The sequence below is a fragment of the Saccopteryx leptura genome, chromosome 4, assembly GCF_036850995.1.
Source record: "Saccopteryx leptura isolate mSacLep1 chromosome 4, mSacLep1_pri_phased_curated, whole genome shotgun sequence".
Taxonomy (NCBI): domain Eukaryota; kingdom Metazoa; phylum Chordata; class Mammalia; order Chiroptera; family Emballonuridae; genus Saccopteryx; species Saccopteryx leptura.
In genome coordinates, this window is record NC_089506.1 from 214,758,665 (window position 1) to 214,776,656 (window position 17,992).

The following is a 17,992-nucleotide window of genomic DNA, read 5'->3' on the forward strand; positions in this document are numbered from 1 at the left end:
CACAGGCTTGATTGACACTTCTCAGACCACCTCTCCCTTGTTTTCCTTCTTCACCTTTTACTCACTCTTTACATTTTCAATCTAAATGTTTATCATGTTTTTACTTCTAATTCACCCTTAGAAAGGAGAGAACCCATGAGCACGTGCGTGGGCGGCGTCCTGCTCCTGTGACCCGCCCGGCGCCTCCGAGGCCTGGCGGCTTTGGCCTGGGGAATTTTGGTTCTTGCTTTTCACGGCGTTCTCTCCCTGGAAAGTTGATCGTGAAGCCGTTGACTTCGCTGAGCCGTTTCCCTCATCAGTTCTCCCATTTCTGCACCACATTCAGGAAGGAGTTCTCAAGTCCATTTTCCAGACCGCTGACCCAGGCTTCAGCAGTCTCCGGTTGGCTTCTCACCTGTCACGATTCTTCCTGTTATGCTCCTTATCATATGAGGCTAGAGGTGGATAAATGCCGTACACTGCTCAAGGTCTGTTCAAGTTAGCGGTGTGTTGGCCTGGGCTTCCCTGGACTCCTCTCCCTGCTCCGGGCCTTCTGGGGTCCAGAGGAGCCGTGAACGGCCAGAAGGTGAGATGGCGCCTCAGTGCGCGTGCACGCCGACCTATGGGAAGAGGTCGGGCAAGCAGGCCTGCTGCAGGGGGACTCCCTGGGCAGGTCAGCGCCCCCGGCAGGCCACCAGGCCACCCTGCTCAGTCTTGCCGGTCCTGGAGGCCGCGTCTGCTGGTGGTATGAGCATTGATGGAGAGAGTGTGTGACCCACAGATCCCTCAGGGGTCGAGGTGGGTTCCGGTGCTTCTCCAGAGGCCAGCAGCTGCACCGGACAGGGCGTCCCAGGGCACAAGGGCTCTCCGGTGGAGAGTGGTGAGAAGGCAGCTGCTCGGTGTCCGTCAGCCGCCTGCAGGGCCGACTCCGAGGGCAGGTTGTTCCCCACACGCCCTGCACCCCATTCTCCTCCCAGCACATGAGAAGAGTGTCCTGGCCGGGCAGAGGGGGGCTTCAGGAGCCACGCCTCCCCGAGGTCTACGGGGACTGTGGGCAGAAGCTGACTGTCCTCCCTCTATCCGGCCCGCGCTGCGTGTTCCCCGGAGCCGAGGGGCAGCGTGTCACATTCTTAGTGCAAGAGCTGCCATGCTCTGGGTCTCCTCGGCATGAGCGGCCGTCTCAGCTGTGGCCCAGGCAGGGAAGGGTCAGCAGTGCTTTCTCAGCACATGGCCCCAGGCAGCGGCCCCTCAGGGGAGTGGCTTGTCCTTGTCCCGATCCCCGCTGCACAGTGGGCCCTAGCTACCCAGCTGAGCCACCGAGGGGGGCGACTCCGGGTGCAGCAGCCCAGCTGTCCACTGCGCCGTGCCAGATACAGTGTGAGGCCTTTAGCAGAAGGCGCAGAGCCACTGGGCAGCCAGAACGCGAGCAGCCAAGATCCCAGAGAGGGGGGCACAGCAGAGCAGCTGAGCTTCTGGGACATGGTCCCCGCAAGTCGCCAACACAGCTGGGAGACGGAGGAGCTGAAGGCCCAGAGGTCTGTGGGGATGAGAACCGGAGGTCAGACCCTCAGGAGGAGGGACGTGTGAGGGATGCTCCCGTCTCATCCTGGGCGAGTCTCAAGCCCAGACCACTCACAGGGGTATGTGAAAGGGGCTAGGGCTGGAGTGGCCACAGGACGCCAGGCGCCCGCCATGGCCCCGCAACAGCCCCGCGACAGGGTCAGTCCGCAGCCCCACCCTCCCCCATGATGGAAGAGGGGCTGGGGTGTGGGCACAGAGCCGCCGCAGGCTTTCAGGAGCCAGTGACGTTCCACAGATTTCAGCAAGAAACCCATCTGCCCAGAGCAGCCCAGAGGCCTGGGGACCCTGTGGGGCCAAGAGGAGCTGGCAGGAGAGACCGCCGGCCCAGAGCGGGTACAGGCTGGGCCATGTTTTCTGATTTAGGGGTTGTTAACATCACAGACAGAGAAAAATAAGAAATAATTATTTTGGGGCTCAGAGCCAAACTAGTTTTCCAAATTAATCAAGGGAGAGCCGTGAATCCATAATCTCCCCTGTCACACATCATAAAACTCCGTCGTGATCCATAAAACCGACTTGACCGATCAAAAGCCGGCCCCTCCCGCAGACTCTCGTTAGCCGGCGTCTGTGACCTCGTTCGTGTTCTCCCAATTTGCCAGGACGAGACCATCTTTAATTAAAGTTCAGAAGAGGGGCTGGGGCATCAGCTGCGTTTTGCTCAGCCTTGGAGAACAGAGGTGACTAGGGCTGGGCCACACAGAGATGACACGTCCCTGCCCGCCATCCAAGGAGGACGCCCCCTCGGTGGAGGTGGGGCTGGGGCTGGGGCTGGGCCACACGGAGATGACACGTCCCTGCCCGCCATCCAAGGAGGACGCCCCCTCGGTGGAGGTGGGGCTGGGGCTGGGGTTGGGCCACACAGAGATGACACGTCCCTGCCCGCCATCCAAGGAGGACGCCCCCTCGGTGGAGGTGGGGCTGGGGCTGGGCCACACAGAGATGACACGTCCCTGCCCGCCATCCAAGGAGGACGCCCCCTCGGTGGAGGTGGGGCTGGGGCTGGGCCACACAGAGATGACACGTCCCTGCCCGCCATCCAAGGAGGACGCGCCCTCGGTGGAGGTGGGGCTGGGGCTGGGCCACACAGAGATGACACGTCCCTGCCCGCCATCCAAGGAGGACGCCCCCTCGGTGGAGGTGGGGCTGGGGCTGGGCCACACGGAGATGACACGTCCCTGCCCGCCATCCAAGGAGGACGCCCCCTCGGTGGAGGTGGGGCTGGGGCTGGGGCTGGGCCACACGGAGATGACACGTCCCTGCCCGCCATCCAAGGAGGACGCCCCCTCGGTGGAGGTGGGGCTGGGGCTGGGGCTGGGCCACACGGAGATGACACGTCCCTGCCCGCCATCCAAGGAGGACGCCCCCTCGGTGGAGGTGGGGCTGGGGCTGGGCCACACAGAGATGACACGTCCCTGCCCGCCATCCAAGGAGGACGCGCCCTCGGTGGAGGTGGGGCTGGGGCTGGGCCACACAGAGATGACACGTCCCTGCCCGCCATCCAAGGAGGACGCGCCCTCGGTGGAGGTGGGGCTGGGGCTGGGCCACACGGAGATGACACGTCCCTGCCCGCCATCCAAGGAGGACGCCCCCTCGGTGGAGGTGGGGCTGGGGCTGGGGCTGGGCCACACGGAGATGACACGTCCCTGCCCGCCATCCAAGGAGGACGCGCCCTCGGTGGAGGTGGGGCTGGGGCTGGGGCTGGGTCACACAGAGATGACACGTCCCTGCCCGCCATCCAAGGAGGACGCCCCCTCGGTGGAGGTGGGGCTGGGGCTGGGCCGCACAGAGATGACACGTCCCTGCCCGCCATCCAAGGAGGACGCCCCCTCGGTGGAGGTGGGGCAGCCCCTCCTCCCTGCATGGGTCATCTCGTGTCCTTCCGTGGCTGCTCCCTCCCTCTCTCCACGTGTTTCCGCAGTAACAGCACCAGACTAGGCCATCCGCTCTCCGGATGCGTCGACACCTGGCAAGTCACCTGGGTGGTGAGACGGTGGCCCTGCCTGGTCAGTGACTGTTGGCTTGTCACGGTCTTGTTGCTTTCAGAATTGTGTCCGCCGGTTAGGTGTGCCAGTATCGTTACACATTGAACTTCATAAAGTTCCCTTTTTATTCCTCTTGTTTCTGCGGTGATTTTACCATTTTCATTGTGGGTGCTGTTTATTTGCAACTTGTCATATTTTTCTCAGTCTCTTCAGAAGTGTATCGACTTGGTCACTGGCTCACTTAACAGACGCCCAGGTTCTGCTCCTGTCTTTCCCTGCCTTGTGTGGGGGTCCCTGGCCTCCTGCGGCTCCCCCTCCAGCTACAGGCTCTTGGCACCTCTTTCCTGAGGCCCAGGCTGGAGGCAGCTCATCTCCCTGCCAACACCTTAACTGTGTCCACCGTGGGCCCACCAGCCCTCACCTCCCGGCACCCGTGACTCCAGCCCCTCCTCAGCGGGTTGTCCTGGACTCCTGGTCCTTCCGGTGGCTGCAGCGCCTCTGCTACTCCAGGAGGGCGTGGCCACCTTCCCGCTCCTCCTGGGACTTGGGACTCATTCACCCTCACACCTTTGTCTCCTCCGGGGCCTGAGAGGGGGCCGGAGAGAAGAGTTCTGAACCTCACCTCATACCACACATGGAAAACTGACTCAACTGGGTCAGAGCCCCACCTACAAACCTTTTAGATCTTATAACCTTGGGGCAGGCAAAGATTTCTTAGACAGGACACAAAAGCACTATTGTTTTGTCACGTTTTTAAAAATTGATAACTTAGACTTTCCAAAAAAAGTAAACCTTCACCTCTTCCAAAGCAACCGTAAGGAAAATGAAAAGGCAGCCAGCGCCAGCAGGAAATGACCGCAGTATCCATGCATCAGACACGGGACTCTTACAACCCACGGAGTCAGCTCCTTGGTTCTTCCTTTTTCTTTTTAATAGGAGGAAACTTGAACACGCACTTCACAGTGAAGTCCTGCGAGCACAGAGTGCGACCCGCCAGGGAACACCGCGTACGATCAGCAAGCTTCTGCTCACCGTCCCAGACAGAGGGCGGAGGGCCTCCAGACAGCGACAGGGCCCGAACACTAGTCAGCACCTCTGTGTGAATAGTCATGTAAACTTGACTCATGGTGGCCAGGCCCTGGCCTTGTAGCCGCTGGGAAAGCACAGGAAGCTGTGCTCTATTTAAGCAGCATCCGGGGTAGCCCAGTACACGTGGGCCAGCAGGAACCTGCCATACTCATCCCAGAGGGTGCCGTGGCCCAGGGACATCCTTGTTCATGGTCACTAGGGTGTGGAGGACAGGGCAGAAGACAGATAGGTGAGTGCACCGCTGTCTTCCCCAGCCCTGACAGGGCGAGCAGCGGGACCCTGTCCACCTCCCACACTACCCAGGCACGGTTCTCAACGTCAGGGGCCATGGAACCCAGATGCTCCCACTTCTGGTGGGAGAGCCCCCTCCCTGGGGAGGGACACACACTACAGGGTCTTACGTTAGTCCTGTACTGATTAATAATCACCATAACAACTGTCACAAACACAAACCACAGCATCAAACAATACAACTTTGTTATCGCACAGTACTAAAGGTCAGAAATCCGGGTGGCCTTGGCTACGGCCTCAACTCAAGTCTCAGAGGCTTCTGCAAGGTGTCCGCAGGCTGGGCCCTCACTGGAGGCTCTGAGGAGAATCTGCCTTCAAGATCACTCAGGGCATGGACATTTTTTTTTTATTGATTTTTAGAGAGTGGAGAGAAGAGGGGGAGGAGAGGGGAGAAGCGGGAAGCATCTGCTCATGAGAGTTGCTCCCTGTATGTGCCTTGACCGGGCAAGCCCAGGGCTTTGAACCTGTGACCTCAGTGTTCCAGGTCGACGTTTTAGCCACTGCGCCCCCACAGGTCAGGCAGGGAGTGGACATTCTTAAGGCAGAGGTCGGGGAAAGCCAGGTGCAGCCTACGGGGAAAGCAGGGCCTGGACCATGGCCTCCGGCCCCCCACCCCCGGCCCCCCGGGAACCAACACAGGCATCCACGGGCACTTCTGAGAAGAAACTGGAACCCCTGCACCCCAGCACCTCTGGGTGTGGAGTCTGGGAGTCGCTGCTGAGTTGCGGGTTCCGGGGGGTTGGGTGGAACATCGGCGGCAGGAGGGGACAGCCAGCTGCCACCGCACAGGCACATCAAGCCCAGGTTTGGGGCAGGACAGCCATCCTTGGTCTCCACTCGCCTGGGGCTGAGGCACTACTCTGTCCCTCAGGCGGTTCTCATCGTCAGCGGCAACCTGAGCTTCCTGAACTGGCTGACCATCGTGCCCAGCATCGCCTGCTTCGATGACGCCACCGTGGGGCTCTTATTTCCCTCTGGGCCTGGCAGCCTCAAGGACCAAGTCCTAAAGCTGCAGAAGGAGGAAGCCCAGGAGGAGGCCTGGCCTACGCTGACCCACGGTGGGTGAACACCTGGGGACGCGGACAGAAGACCTGTATTCCCAGACCCAGGAGAGCCGGTCCCTAGAGGTGCTGGCCCTTTCTTATTGACAGCCAGGCCCACCCCATGAGGGCCGTTGTCACGACTCAGTTTCCACACCAGCTTCCGAAGGTGTCTTGGCTGGGGGCTGTGGAGGCTGTGGGCAGAGGCCCGTTTCCAGACTCCCAGGCGGGGCCCGCGGCACCGCCCTCAGCTTCTGTGAGCCCAGAGAAGCTGGACAGAGGCCAGGGTCCAGGGGGCGGCCAGCTGAGGGGCGGGGTGGCCTCAGCTCCTCCCGATGGCTGGGGCCGGGGGTGGGGGGAGGCAGAAGCTTAACCATGTCTCTCTCTCCAGGCCTCGGCCGCATGGTGCGGCAGGCGGTCCACCTGGCACTGGGCATCCTGGTCGCCTGGCTCAGCCTCCCTGTGGTCCTCAACCTGCTGAGCCCCAAGCAGCTCATGAACAGCTCCTTCAACCCCCTCAGAATCGTCAACACATACGGAGCCTTTGGCAGGTACCATGTATGCGTGGGGGTTCCCGTCTCGGCTGCCTCTCTGACCTGGGTATGGTCTCTCCCTGTCCACCACGTGGGGGACCCCTGTCCGGGGGGACCCAGCCCCGAGCAGCCACGTGGGCAGTCCTGGTCCAGGGCGGGGGCTGCTCTCCCTCCCCTGGGGCCAGTCCTCTCCCGGGACTGCCCACCCACACCCACAGCCACGGCAGCAGCCTCGCCCGGTCTGCTCAGGGCAGGGGCCGGGGTGGAGGGGCACAGCCACCACCTGCCACTGCCCCGAGCCTGGCCCGCCTGACCCGGCCTCCCCAACAGCATCACCAGGGAGCGCACCGAGATCATCCTGCAGGGCACAGCCAGCGCCAACGCCAGCGCCGCGGACGCCGTGTGGGAGGACTACGAGTTCAAGTGCAAGCCAGGCGGCCTGCGGAGGCGGCCCTGCCTCATCTCGCCCTACCACTACCGCCTCGACTGGCTCATGTGGTTCGCAGCCTTCCAGGTGGGGCCCGTCCTCCCCCGCTCCCCCCCACTCCCCCGCCGACCCCGGATGCCCAGGTGCTTCCAGTAGACACAGGCTCCAGTCACCACAATGTCCCTGAGGCTGGGGCACCCTCAGCGGGGACACCCGAGGCCTCAGAACATCTGCCACAGGGCTGGTGGGGGAGGCGGGTAGGGTGAGGTCAGACTCCACAGGAAACGGCGTCGGCCACACGGCGCTCACTGTGGGCACCCAGGCAGCCCCCACCCTGACCCGCCTCACACGACCACCACCGCCACCGCCACCAGGGCCCGTGAGGACACAGGCGGTTGGGCTAACACCTCCCAGTGTCAGGGCGTCAACGTGGGGCAGCTTCATACACACTCAGCCCCGGCCCTCAAAGCAGAACTCACTTCACTGCTCAGCCACTGAGGAACGGGCCAGGACACGCCGCCCGAGACCCGGGCCCTGGGTCTGCGTCCAGGCAGTAGCGCATGGCAGCACCCTCCCGGAGGCTGGGGCTTCCTAATTGAGCAGCCTGGCTCCGCAGGGGTCCGAGGCCAGGCTTCCCTCCGGTCCCCCCCTGTGCTCCACGGCACACACAGGCTCTGCCTCTGGGCAGCAGCGGTCCCCTGCCCCCCGGCATGGGTCCACAGGGCCCCCCTCAGACACCCTGCACAGGGCCACGTGCCACAGCCAGCTTCTCAGAGCACTTCCACTGGAAATGACAATACAGGCCCGGCCGATGCCGGGGCAGCCAACGTCCACAGAGCGTTAGCTCAGGCCAGGGAGAGCCTGGGTGTGCCGCATCCCCCACTGACCCATTTCACCCATGGTGACAGCCTCCGGAAGGCTCTGCCACTTGCCTGAGAGCCCAGGGCATCCAGGTGACAAAGGCAAGAAGTGAGCTGGCACGGCCAGGCCCTATGCCTGTTGCATCCGAGTCACCCAAGGACAGGACAGTAGGGTGGGGGACCCCGCACACTAATGAACGATCCAGACATCTGGCCAGAGGAAGAGATGGAAGCTGGCAGACCCTCTGGAGGAGGGAATCCTCAACCAAAGCCATGGGGCCTGGGCCTCGAGGGCAGCCTACTGACCACATTTCTGTCAAACACACCCAGGACCACAGACTGACACAGGGAGTGACAGGCAAGGCCCGGGGGGGTGGGGGCAGAGAGCACACCCCCACAGTTCCTGCCCACAGCAGGGCTCAGGCCGGAGTGCTCGTCCTGAGGGTGCCCAGGAGCAACAGCCCAAGCAACCCTCCTCTTGCCCCCTAGACCTACGAGCAGCACGAGTGGGTCATCCACCTGGCAGGCAAGCTCCTAGCCAACGACGCCGAGGCTCTGTCCCTGCTGGACCTTAACCCCTTTGCGGATAGGGACCCTCCCAGGTGAGACATTTCCCCCAGGCGGTACCCTCATCTACCATGGCCTGAGCTGCCTCTCAGGGCCGCTCCCCCAAAGGCAGAATGTGCTCTTGGGGCCAGGCCCCACCCTCTGGAAACGGGCGGGGTGCGAAGGTCCTCCGCGAGCCCCTTTTCCCCCCGGCACGCGCACCGGCCGAGAGGACACGGGCTTCCGGGGAAGGTGGGCCTCCTAGAGCAAGTCCTGTGCTCCGGCCTGGGGCACCTGGCGGCGGCCCCGAGCACTGGGCCTTCTTCAAGGCTAGGGTCTCGTTTTCCAGAGCCCTGCCTGCCCCACATCATCTGGTCCGGGGCCTGGTTGTGATGCGGACTCCTCGTGGGCCGCTCTGGCTTCCTTGAGCAGCCTCTCCCCCCAGGATTGCCGTGACAGACACACGGCCCCTCCTGGAGTGTAGACCTGGGCCCCGGAGCCCTGGGGCCCCCTGAGAAGCCGGGTCTCAGCAGGCAGAGGCTGACGCCAGCCCCCCCTGCAGGTGGGTCAGGGGAGAACACTACAGGTACAAGTTCAGCCGCCCTGGGGGCCTGCACGCAGCCGATGGCAAGTGGTGGATCCGGAAGAGGCTGGGCCCCTACTTCCCTCCGCTCAGCCTCCGGGACCTGAGGGGCTACTTTAGGTCACGGGAGTGGCCACACCCAGGACCGACACAGAGGGACCCAGCGCCTGTGCACTGAGAAATAAAGTGGGGAGACATTGCACCCCAGCACTGCTACCTGCACCCAGATGTCCAGGAAAGCAGACCGGGGTGAGGGTGGCGTTGGGGGTCTGCTGGGGTCCCGGGGGCATCTGTGCTTCCTCATCTCCCACAACGGGTCCCCGAGCAACTCAGAAAGCTCCCTGCCTCACCCCACCCTCCGTCATCTCCCTTGTCACCAGTCCCCCAGACACTGGAGTCTCAAGGGAGCTCTGGTCAACCCGTCAATCCGGGAACATCAGCACCCACTACACGGAGCCTCCGTTCCTCCTGTTGACCGTGGCCTGGCCAGGGGGGTCGCTCGCGTCCTTGGCACCGAAGGTGCTGGTCCGCAGCCAGGCCTGCAGCCAAGCCCCCGTGTGTGCCCGGTGTGGCGGTGAGAAGCCTTCACTGCCTGCTCCTCTTCCTCAGCCCTGGGGGCCCCCCACCGCATCCAGGATGGGGACTGAGAGGGGGAGGAGGGAAGGCTCCCAATCCCCCCTCATGCCGACCCCTCCTCAGGACCCACACACACCCCACACAAAACCCTCCAGGCCGACCGGGGCCCCACTTTCCTGCCCAGTGACCAGCAGCCAGAAGCCATTTGTGCCCCGGTGGGTAGGCCACCTCCACCAGACCCTGAACAAAGTGCCTCCTCATGCTCTGTTGTGACCATGTCCCCCCCCCCCAGTCACACTCCATGGAGCCTCCTGCTCCCTGACCTGCAGGACGGGGGCTGGATGCTGGGGTGGCAGGGGTCCCCACGGTGGCAGAAGTTAAGCTGGGTTCATTATCTTTCACTTGGCCAGTCTGGGGCCCCGCCACAAAGAGACCTGGGGGGCAGCCAGAACCTTCCCTGTGTGATGTGAGCTGGGAGTGAACAGGGTAGTGTCCCCCCAGACAAATCAACAAAGCACCGAGCAGCACCTCCCAGCGCTGGTCAGCCCAGCTGAAGGATGGGGGGGGGATCCAGCTCCCCCAGGGGACAGCAGGCCAGGGGTACCGGCAGCCCCCCTTCTCCCCGGGCCTGGCAAGTACTGGGAGGGGTGGCCCCACTGCACAGGCCCTGGGGCGATGGTTCAGGCCAAGAGGCCGGGAAGAGGTGGGTACAAGCGCAGGTCTGTGTGCAGCGGCCCCCCCACCCGCCTGGGGGTCCAGCCCAGGTGCCAACAGAGGGGCCGTGTTCCTGCTCACAGGGAAACAGGCGCCCTGTGTCTGCAGCAGGACAGACAGGGCCTCAGACAAGGAGCCTGGAGCCAGCAAGTCTGCCTGCAGCAGCCAAGCACCAGCCACTGCGCCTGGGCAGCCCTGCCCGGGGGTTCTGCCAAGGAGCGGGGGCACCAGGGGTCTGAGGAGACCCTGCATGTTGGCTCCGGTGGTGCTGCAACCCCCCCTGCCCAGAACCTCGGGCGGCCTGCCTGCCAGGAGCCGTGGGGGCTCCCCAACTCTCTCCGGCCCTCCTCATCTCCCCTCCGGGCTTGCTGCCACCCTGGCTGGGCAGGGGAGGCGCCTATGACCCAGCGCCCCTGGCTGGGGACTCCTCTCTGAGCCTCTGTCCAGCCATGCCCCCCAAGCCTCCGCGACCCCTGAAGACACAGAGCAGGGGCGGTTTGGGCCAGGAGCAGGGCTGGAGTGTGCTAGGGGGCCCCTTGGCTCAGGGGCCCCCGGGAGTCAGGCAGCTCCATCCCCATACTGGGACAGGACACACATCTACTCACCTGGGCATCACAGGTGAATCCAGGCCCAGGCTGGGAAGGCACAGTGCTGGGGTCTGTCTCACGCCGCCTCCTCCCTCCAGAGGCTCCAGGACCACCCCTCCCACTGAACGGCAGCCTTGGAAGCCTCTCCTGAGGCCACTCGCTCCTGCTCCCATCGAAGGGAGTTGGACTGAATCCTTCCTCTACTCAACCCTCCCACCACCCCTCCCGAGCATGGACCTGGGTCATGGCCTATCACCCCAGCCACACCCTGCAGCCTCTCCCTGCGCCCCCCCCAGCAGATCAGGCCTTAGAGCCCACACCCCGCAGGGCTGCCTCGCCCTGCCTTCCCTGGAACCGGCTGCTCCTGATCATGCTCTGGCTGGTGGGGACCTTGGCCTGGCCCCCCAGTGCCAAGTGGCACCCAGTACAGGTCTGCTGAATAAACACTCCACCGAATGACAGGAAAAAAGCCCGAGCACTGTTCATAGCTGCTCTGCCTGACGTGCCCTTTCTCCAGCCTCATGAGAATCTGCAGTTTCTTGTCAGCCCCAGAGAAACTTCTAGAGGGGCCGAGCTGTTCAGGGACAGGAGGCGGGGCGTTAGCTCATCTTCCCTCTGGACAGCTGAGTCTGAGAGAATGGGGGCACATCCTTCCTCTCCTGCTCTCCCCGAATCACCCACCTGGGCTAGGGGGGCCTGTAGGCGAGGTCTCCGCCCTGCCTGACAGGAAGCACAGAGTCTGCTGGAAACAGTGTGCCTCACACTCAGGTGGACATGCCCGAGGTGCCACCAGGAGGACAACGTGCCACTGCCGCCTCCCAGGGACGTGAGACTCGGGACCCTAGACACCACGGCACCATCCGCCAGACAGTGGCTGTGCTCAGACACCCACTGGGCCGGGCAGTTGGCCCCATCCAGAGCAGCAGGCCTAGCCAGGGGCCTGGTCCAGGGAGGACGCGCACCCTGCCTCCCATCTCGCTCTAGCGGCCAGGCGAGGGGCACGGGACACAGCTCACATTGTACATGAGCCGGGCTGCATGCGAGCCTTCACCAGGCCAGAGGGGGTCTTGGCACCTTATTTGCTCAGATGGTTTTTCACTGAAATACGACCAGGTGTGTTTTTGGCACCTACTGAGGCCAAGCATGTGCTCCTCTCAGTGTTGCTTAGAGACATTTATCCTCAGGGAGTCGGTTCCAAAGCCACCAGGTAAGGTATAGCTCAATATATCAGCAAATCAACTTTTAAAACCCCTAATGTAATCAACAAAATTTGGTAAACCTTTAGCTTGACTGACAAAGAGAGAAGACACAAATAATAGATTTTAAAAAGGGAGGGCACTGCTACCGACCTGATAGAAAATAAATAAATATATATATATATCATATATATATATGATATGTATGTATAATAGTACAATGAACAATTATGTCAACAAAGTAGGTAACCTAGATGAAATGGACAAACTCCTAGAGACACACAAACTATGGAAAGTGCCTCAAGAAGCAGCAGGAAATTTGAAAGGATCTATAACAAGTACAAGAGATTCAATCAGTAATCAAAAAACTCTCAACAGAGAAAACACTGGTCCACAAGGCTTCATTACTGAATTCTACCAAGAATTTAGAGAAGAATCAACACCACTTCCTAACATCCTTTGAGGCCTGTATTACCCTGATAAAGACAGCAATATCCTTTATGACTACAGATGCAAAAATCCTCAATAAAAAGACTAGCAAAACCTAACATATTAAAAGGATCATACTCTATGACCAAGTGGGAATTATCCTAGGAGTGTCAGAGTGGGTCAACATAAAATCAAGCGATGCAATCCACCACGTTAACAGGATGCAGAGGGGGAACTACATGCCCACCTCAACTGATGTAGAAAAAGCATTAAAAAATTCAACATCCTTTCACGATAAAAATTACTCCAAAAACTAGAAGTAAAAGGGAACTTCTTCAACATAAAAGGCATTTATAAAAAACCCACAGTTGACATCATACTCAACAGTGAAAGACTGAAAACTTGACCCCCAAAATCAGGACCAAGAAAAGGATGCCATTTTTACCACTGTTATTCACCGGCAGTAAAATGACTCACAAATGACGGCCTATCCGTGGTCATGTACTGCCTAGCAATGGGGATACTTTCTGATAAACTAGTCATTAGGCAATTGTGTTGTTACATGAACATCTTAAAGTGCACATAGACGTGCCTACATGGCAGACCCTAATCACCTATGCCGTATGGTACAGCATATTGCCCCTCGGCTACAAACCTGTACAGCATGTTTCTATACAAAATAACCAGAGATTAAATCGAGCTCGAGAGAAAATGCTGCAGTCAAGAGACCAGCAAACACAAAATGGATGAGGCTACTGCCAGCATGACACAGGACACTGTGTTCCAGCCAACATTCCATTTTATAAGTTGAAAGAATATACTCTAAAATAATGATAAAATGTATAATATAGCAAATACTTAAACCAGTATTTATTATTATCAATAATAAACCAGTCATTTATTATCAAGTATTATATACTTGGCATAACTGTATCTGCCATACTTTTATATGTCTGTCATCACAGTAGGTGTGTTTGACACCAGCATCACCACAAACATTGTGTTGTGCTATGACATCACTAGGTGATAGGAATTTTTCAGCTCCATTATAAATTTTGGGGCCACTGTCATATATGTGGTCCACTGTTGACTGAAAAAAAGCATCATTATGTGGTATGTGACTGTATAGAAAATCCCAGTGACCCACAAAAACACTGCTGCAGTTAATAAACTGATTTATCAAAGTTGCAGGTACAAGATCACACAAAAATCAGATGTGTTTCTATACACCAGCAATGAACAATTGGAAAAAGAAACTAAGGAAACAATTCCATTCACAATAGCATCCAAAAGAATAAAATACCTAGGATAAATCTAACCAAGGAGGCGAAAGACTTGTGCACTGAAAACTACTAAACATTGCAAAAAAAAAATTACAGACAACCTAAATAAGTGGAAGGCATCTGTGTTCATGGATTGGATGACTTAATACTGTTAAGATGACAATATTACCCAAAGCAACCTATTGAAATCTCTACCAAAATTCTAAGAGCCTTTTTTGTAGAACTGGAACAATCAGTCTTCAAATTCATGTGGAATTGCAAGGGGCCCCAAACAAAACAATCTTGAAAAAAAAGAAAAAATTTGAAAGACTCACACTTTCTAATTTTAAAACGTATGTAGCTATAGTAATCAAAACAGTGGTACTGGCATAAGGATAGACATAGAGACCAATGGAATTGAATGAAGACCTAGAAATAAACTCACACATATGGTCAAATGATTTTTGACAAGGGTGCCAAGACAATTCAATGGGGAAAGGAGTCTTCAACAAGAGGTGCTGGAGGAAAAGGGAGTCTGAACCCTAAAGAATGAAGTTGGGTTCACACCATATTCAAAAATTAAAATGAATGAAAGACCTAAACATAAGAGCTAACACTATTGAAACTCTTAGAAGAAAACATAGGTAAATCTTCAGGACCTTTGAATTTAGCAATGGGTTCTTAGATATGACACCAAAGGCAGTAGCAACAAATAAAAAATTGGACTTTATCACAATTTAAAACTTTTGTACCTCTATGAACATTATAAAGAAAGTGTAAAGACAACCAACAGAATGGGAAAAAATATTTGCAAGTCATAGATCTGATAAGAGTCTAGTGTCCACAGTATATAAGGAACTCTTACAACTAAACAACAAAAAGCAAACACCCCAATTCAAAAGGACTTAAATAGACATTTCTCCAAGAAAGACACAAATGGCCAACAAGCACATGAAAAGATGTTCAACATCCTTAGTCATTAGGGAAATGCACATGGAAACCACAATGAGATGCCACTTCACACTCACCAGGATGGCTATAATTTTTTTAAATAGAGAAAAACAAGTGTTGACAAGGACATGAAGAAATTGGAACCCTTGTATATTGCAGGCAAGAATGCAGAATGGTGTAATCACTGTGGAAAACCATCTGGCAGTTCCTCAGAAAGTTAAACATAGAATTACCATATGGTCCACTAATTCCACTTCTGGGTATATATTAAAAAAAAAAAAAAGAGTGAAAACACAGACTCAAACTGATACTTGTTCACAGCAGCATTATTCATAATAGCCAAAAGTTGAAAACAACCCAGATGTCCTCCAGAAGATTAATGAATAAACAGAATGTGATCTATCCATACAATGGAATATTATTCACCCACAAAAAAGAATAAACCTTTATGGGTAAACCTTGAAAACATGCTCAGTAAAAGAAGGCAGACATGAAAGGCTGCCTGTTATATGATCCCATTTACATGAAATATCTAGAATAGGTAAATCATAGAGATGGAAAGATTGGTGGTTGCCAGGGGCTGGGGGAAGGGAGTTGGGGAATCACTGCTAGCGGGCACAGGGTTTCCTTCAGAGGGGATGAAATATTTTGGGACTAGATAGAGGTGATGTGTGTACAATACTGTGACATACTAAACGCTGCTGATTATTTACTTAAATGGTTAATTTTATGTTAACGTCAATTTTTTAAACAATGAAAGGGAACAATAACAAAAAGGAAGGAATAATCTAGCACAAGAAAAGACGAGAAGCTGAAAGCCAGAATGGAGCACCCCACTCAGGCTGAAGGGAAGAGGCATCTTGTCCTGATGAAGTAGGGACTCCAACAAAGAACTTGGCATAAAACTGGAACCCTTTCACAGCCAAAACATTAGAGAAAAATATCCATGAAACTCAATCTGGTTCTTTGAAAATATCAATAAAATGGATAAACTTCTAGCTACAATGATCAGGGAAGAAAAAAGAAGAATGAAGACACAAATTACCAATATCAAGAAGGGAAAAAGGGACATCACTACAGATCCTGTCAACACTGAAATGGTAAAAACTATTGTGAACAACTATTATAATAGATTTGATATCCTAGTTGAAATGGAAAAACAAAAAATCCATGAAAGACACAAATTACCAAAACTGACTATTGAAGAGGGAGAAAACCCAAATAGCCCCATAACAATGAAAGAAATTGAATTCATAACTTAGAACCTCACAAAGAAGATTTCAGGCCAAGATGTTTTGATTGGTAAGTTCTAGCCAACATTTAATAAAGAAATTATATCATCCTATACAAACTTTCAGAAAATGGAGAAGGAAACCTCACATACAACTGGTCAGAATATAAGAAGGTACAACACTGGGAAACAGTTTGACATTTCTAAAAACATGGACAGTACATTTGACCCAGCCTTTCCTCTCCTTGGTATCTACCCAAGAGAAATGAAAGCACATTACTACCTGTAGGTAATGTTACTTACAGATTTATTTATAAGAGCCAAAAAATGGAATAGTCCAGGAGTCCATTAGCAAGACAGTGGATGATCCTATTGTGTTGTAGCCACACAATAATCCTCAGCAATAAAGAGATCAAATTATTGACACACACAATGACATACATATTTGAACCTCAAAAACACACTTAGCTAATGAATCCAGAGACAAAAAAAATACGTTGTGATTCTGTTTATACAGAACTCCAGAGGTCCTGGCTGGTGGCTCAGTGGGCCCAGCATATGGACATCCCTGGTTTGATTCTCAGTCAGCATACACAAGATAAGTGACCATCTGCTTCTCCCCCCCCTACCTGTTCCCTTTCTCTTTCTCTTCCCCTCCTGTGGCCGTAGCTCGACTGATTCAAGTATAGGCCCTAGGCGCTGAGAATAGCTCAGTTGGTCTGAGCATGTTGGCCTCAGGTGCTAAAAATAGCTCAACTGATTTGAGCATTGGCCCCAGATGGGGTTGCTGAGTGAATCCCGGGCAAGGCACATTGCAAGAGTCTGTCTCACTATCTCCCTTCTCTAACTTGGAAAAGAAAAAAAAATAGAACTCTAGGGAAGGATACAGTCTCAACTATGGTGACAGAAAACTGGTCAGTAGTTACCTGGGGCCAGGTTGGGGAGGAATTGACTGGGACATAGAACAAGGGAATAGTTGGGGGCTGGAAATGTTTTATATCTCTATTGCATGGTAGGTTCCCTGGTGTACACATTTGTCAAGAGCCACCAAGCTGTACACTTAAAATAGGTGCATTTTATTTTATGTAAATTACAACTGACTAGTTAAAGCCCTGATTTGTAGTATGTTTTTTAAATTTCTGTGGTCGAAGTCTGATTTCAAGCTACAGGGCGTCATCACTCAGCACTGCAGGAAAGGATTGCATGTTTGGATCTTGTGCAATGGGACGAACCAGCGCCAGCACCCACCACCCATACCTTGAGTTGGTTTTCAAAACAAAAGAAAACGTTGAAATTTCACAACTCCTGACTAAAATAACTAAGACTGGCAATGCCAGTATTGGCAATGCAGAGGGTAATGGGAGTGCTGGTCAAAGTCTAAAGTTGGCAGCATCTACTGAAACTAAATGCCCAGGACCAGCAGCCCATCCCTAGATATGTGCACAATACAAGCAAGGACAGATGTCCCCAAGAGGCATGTGCTCAAGTTCACAGCAGCCTGTTCATAAGAGACAAAAACAGCAAACAACCCCAAATCCATCAAGAGTAGGGCAGACAAATGATGTTTGTGTGCTTACTTGATGAAATACCTTACAGCCAAGAGAATCAACAACCTACAACCATGTGGAAAATGGGGTGACTATCCCAGACGTGCCTCTGAGCAAAAGTTGAGATGCACGTAAGTGCATGCTACGTGACATTCATTACCTTACACGGACATGCAGGACCGGACTATGGTGCCACAGACCAGGGTCATGGTTCTGTTGGGGACTCACAAGGGGCCACGAGGTTAGAGTTCTTGACCTGGTGGTGGTTACACTGACATTCAGTTTGTGAGCATTTTCTGAGCTCACACATTTAGTGGACTTTTTTTTTTTTGTATGTGTTCTAACTCACAATGAAAATATTTTAAAACAGAAGAATCTGTTTCCGTTGTTGAATATGAGATCCTGCTTAGTTTCGGTTTATTATAAAGAACATTGAGCTGGGTATTCCTCTTTTCACAGGCATGTGTAAGAGAGTGTAAGCACACAGGTCTGTGTCCATTGTCACCCTTGATGTGACCCAAATTTCACCCAACTGATTTTATGTTTTGACTGACTGCATTTTTCCTTTGCTTATTGCTGTCCCTCTCC

At 54.9% G+C, this 17,992-nt stretch overlaps 1 protein-coding gene across 2 annotated transcripts in view; it reads left to right on the forward strand.

Annotated features, from left to right (window-relative positions):
* LMF1 (lipase maturation factor 1) overlaps window positions 1–9,113 on the forward strand; it is a 105,358-nt gene extending 96,245 nt beyond the window's left edge. For both annotated transcript variants that reach the window (XM_066383005.1, XM_066383006.1), the window contains 5 exons: window positions 5,794–5,980; window positions 6,354–6,513; window positions 6,826–7,009; window positions 8,272–8,384; window positions 8,891–9,113. In XM_066383005.1, the coding sequence (XP_066239102.1) occupies window positions 5,794–5,980; window positions 6,354–6,513; window positions 6,826–7,009; window positions 8,272–8,384; window positions 8,891–9,089 (843 nt within the window). In that variant the 3' untranslated portion in view covers window positions 9,090–9,113. The remainder of the gene's footprint in view (window positions 1–5,793; window positions 5,981–6,353; window positions 6,514–6,825; window positions 7,010–8,271; window positions 8,385–8,890) is intronic.
* The last annotated feature ends 8,879 nt before the right edge of the window (window positions 9,114–17,992 follow it).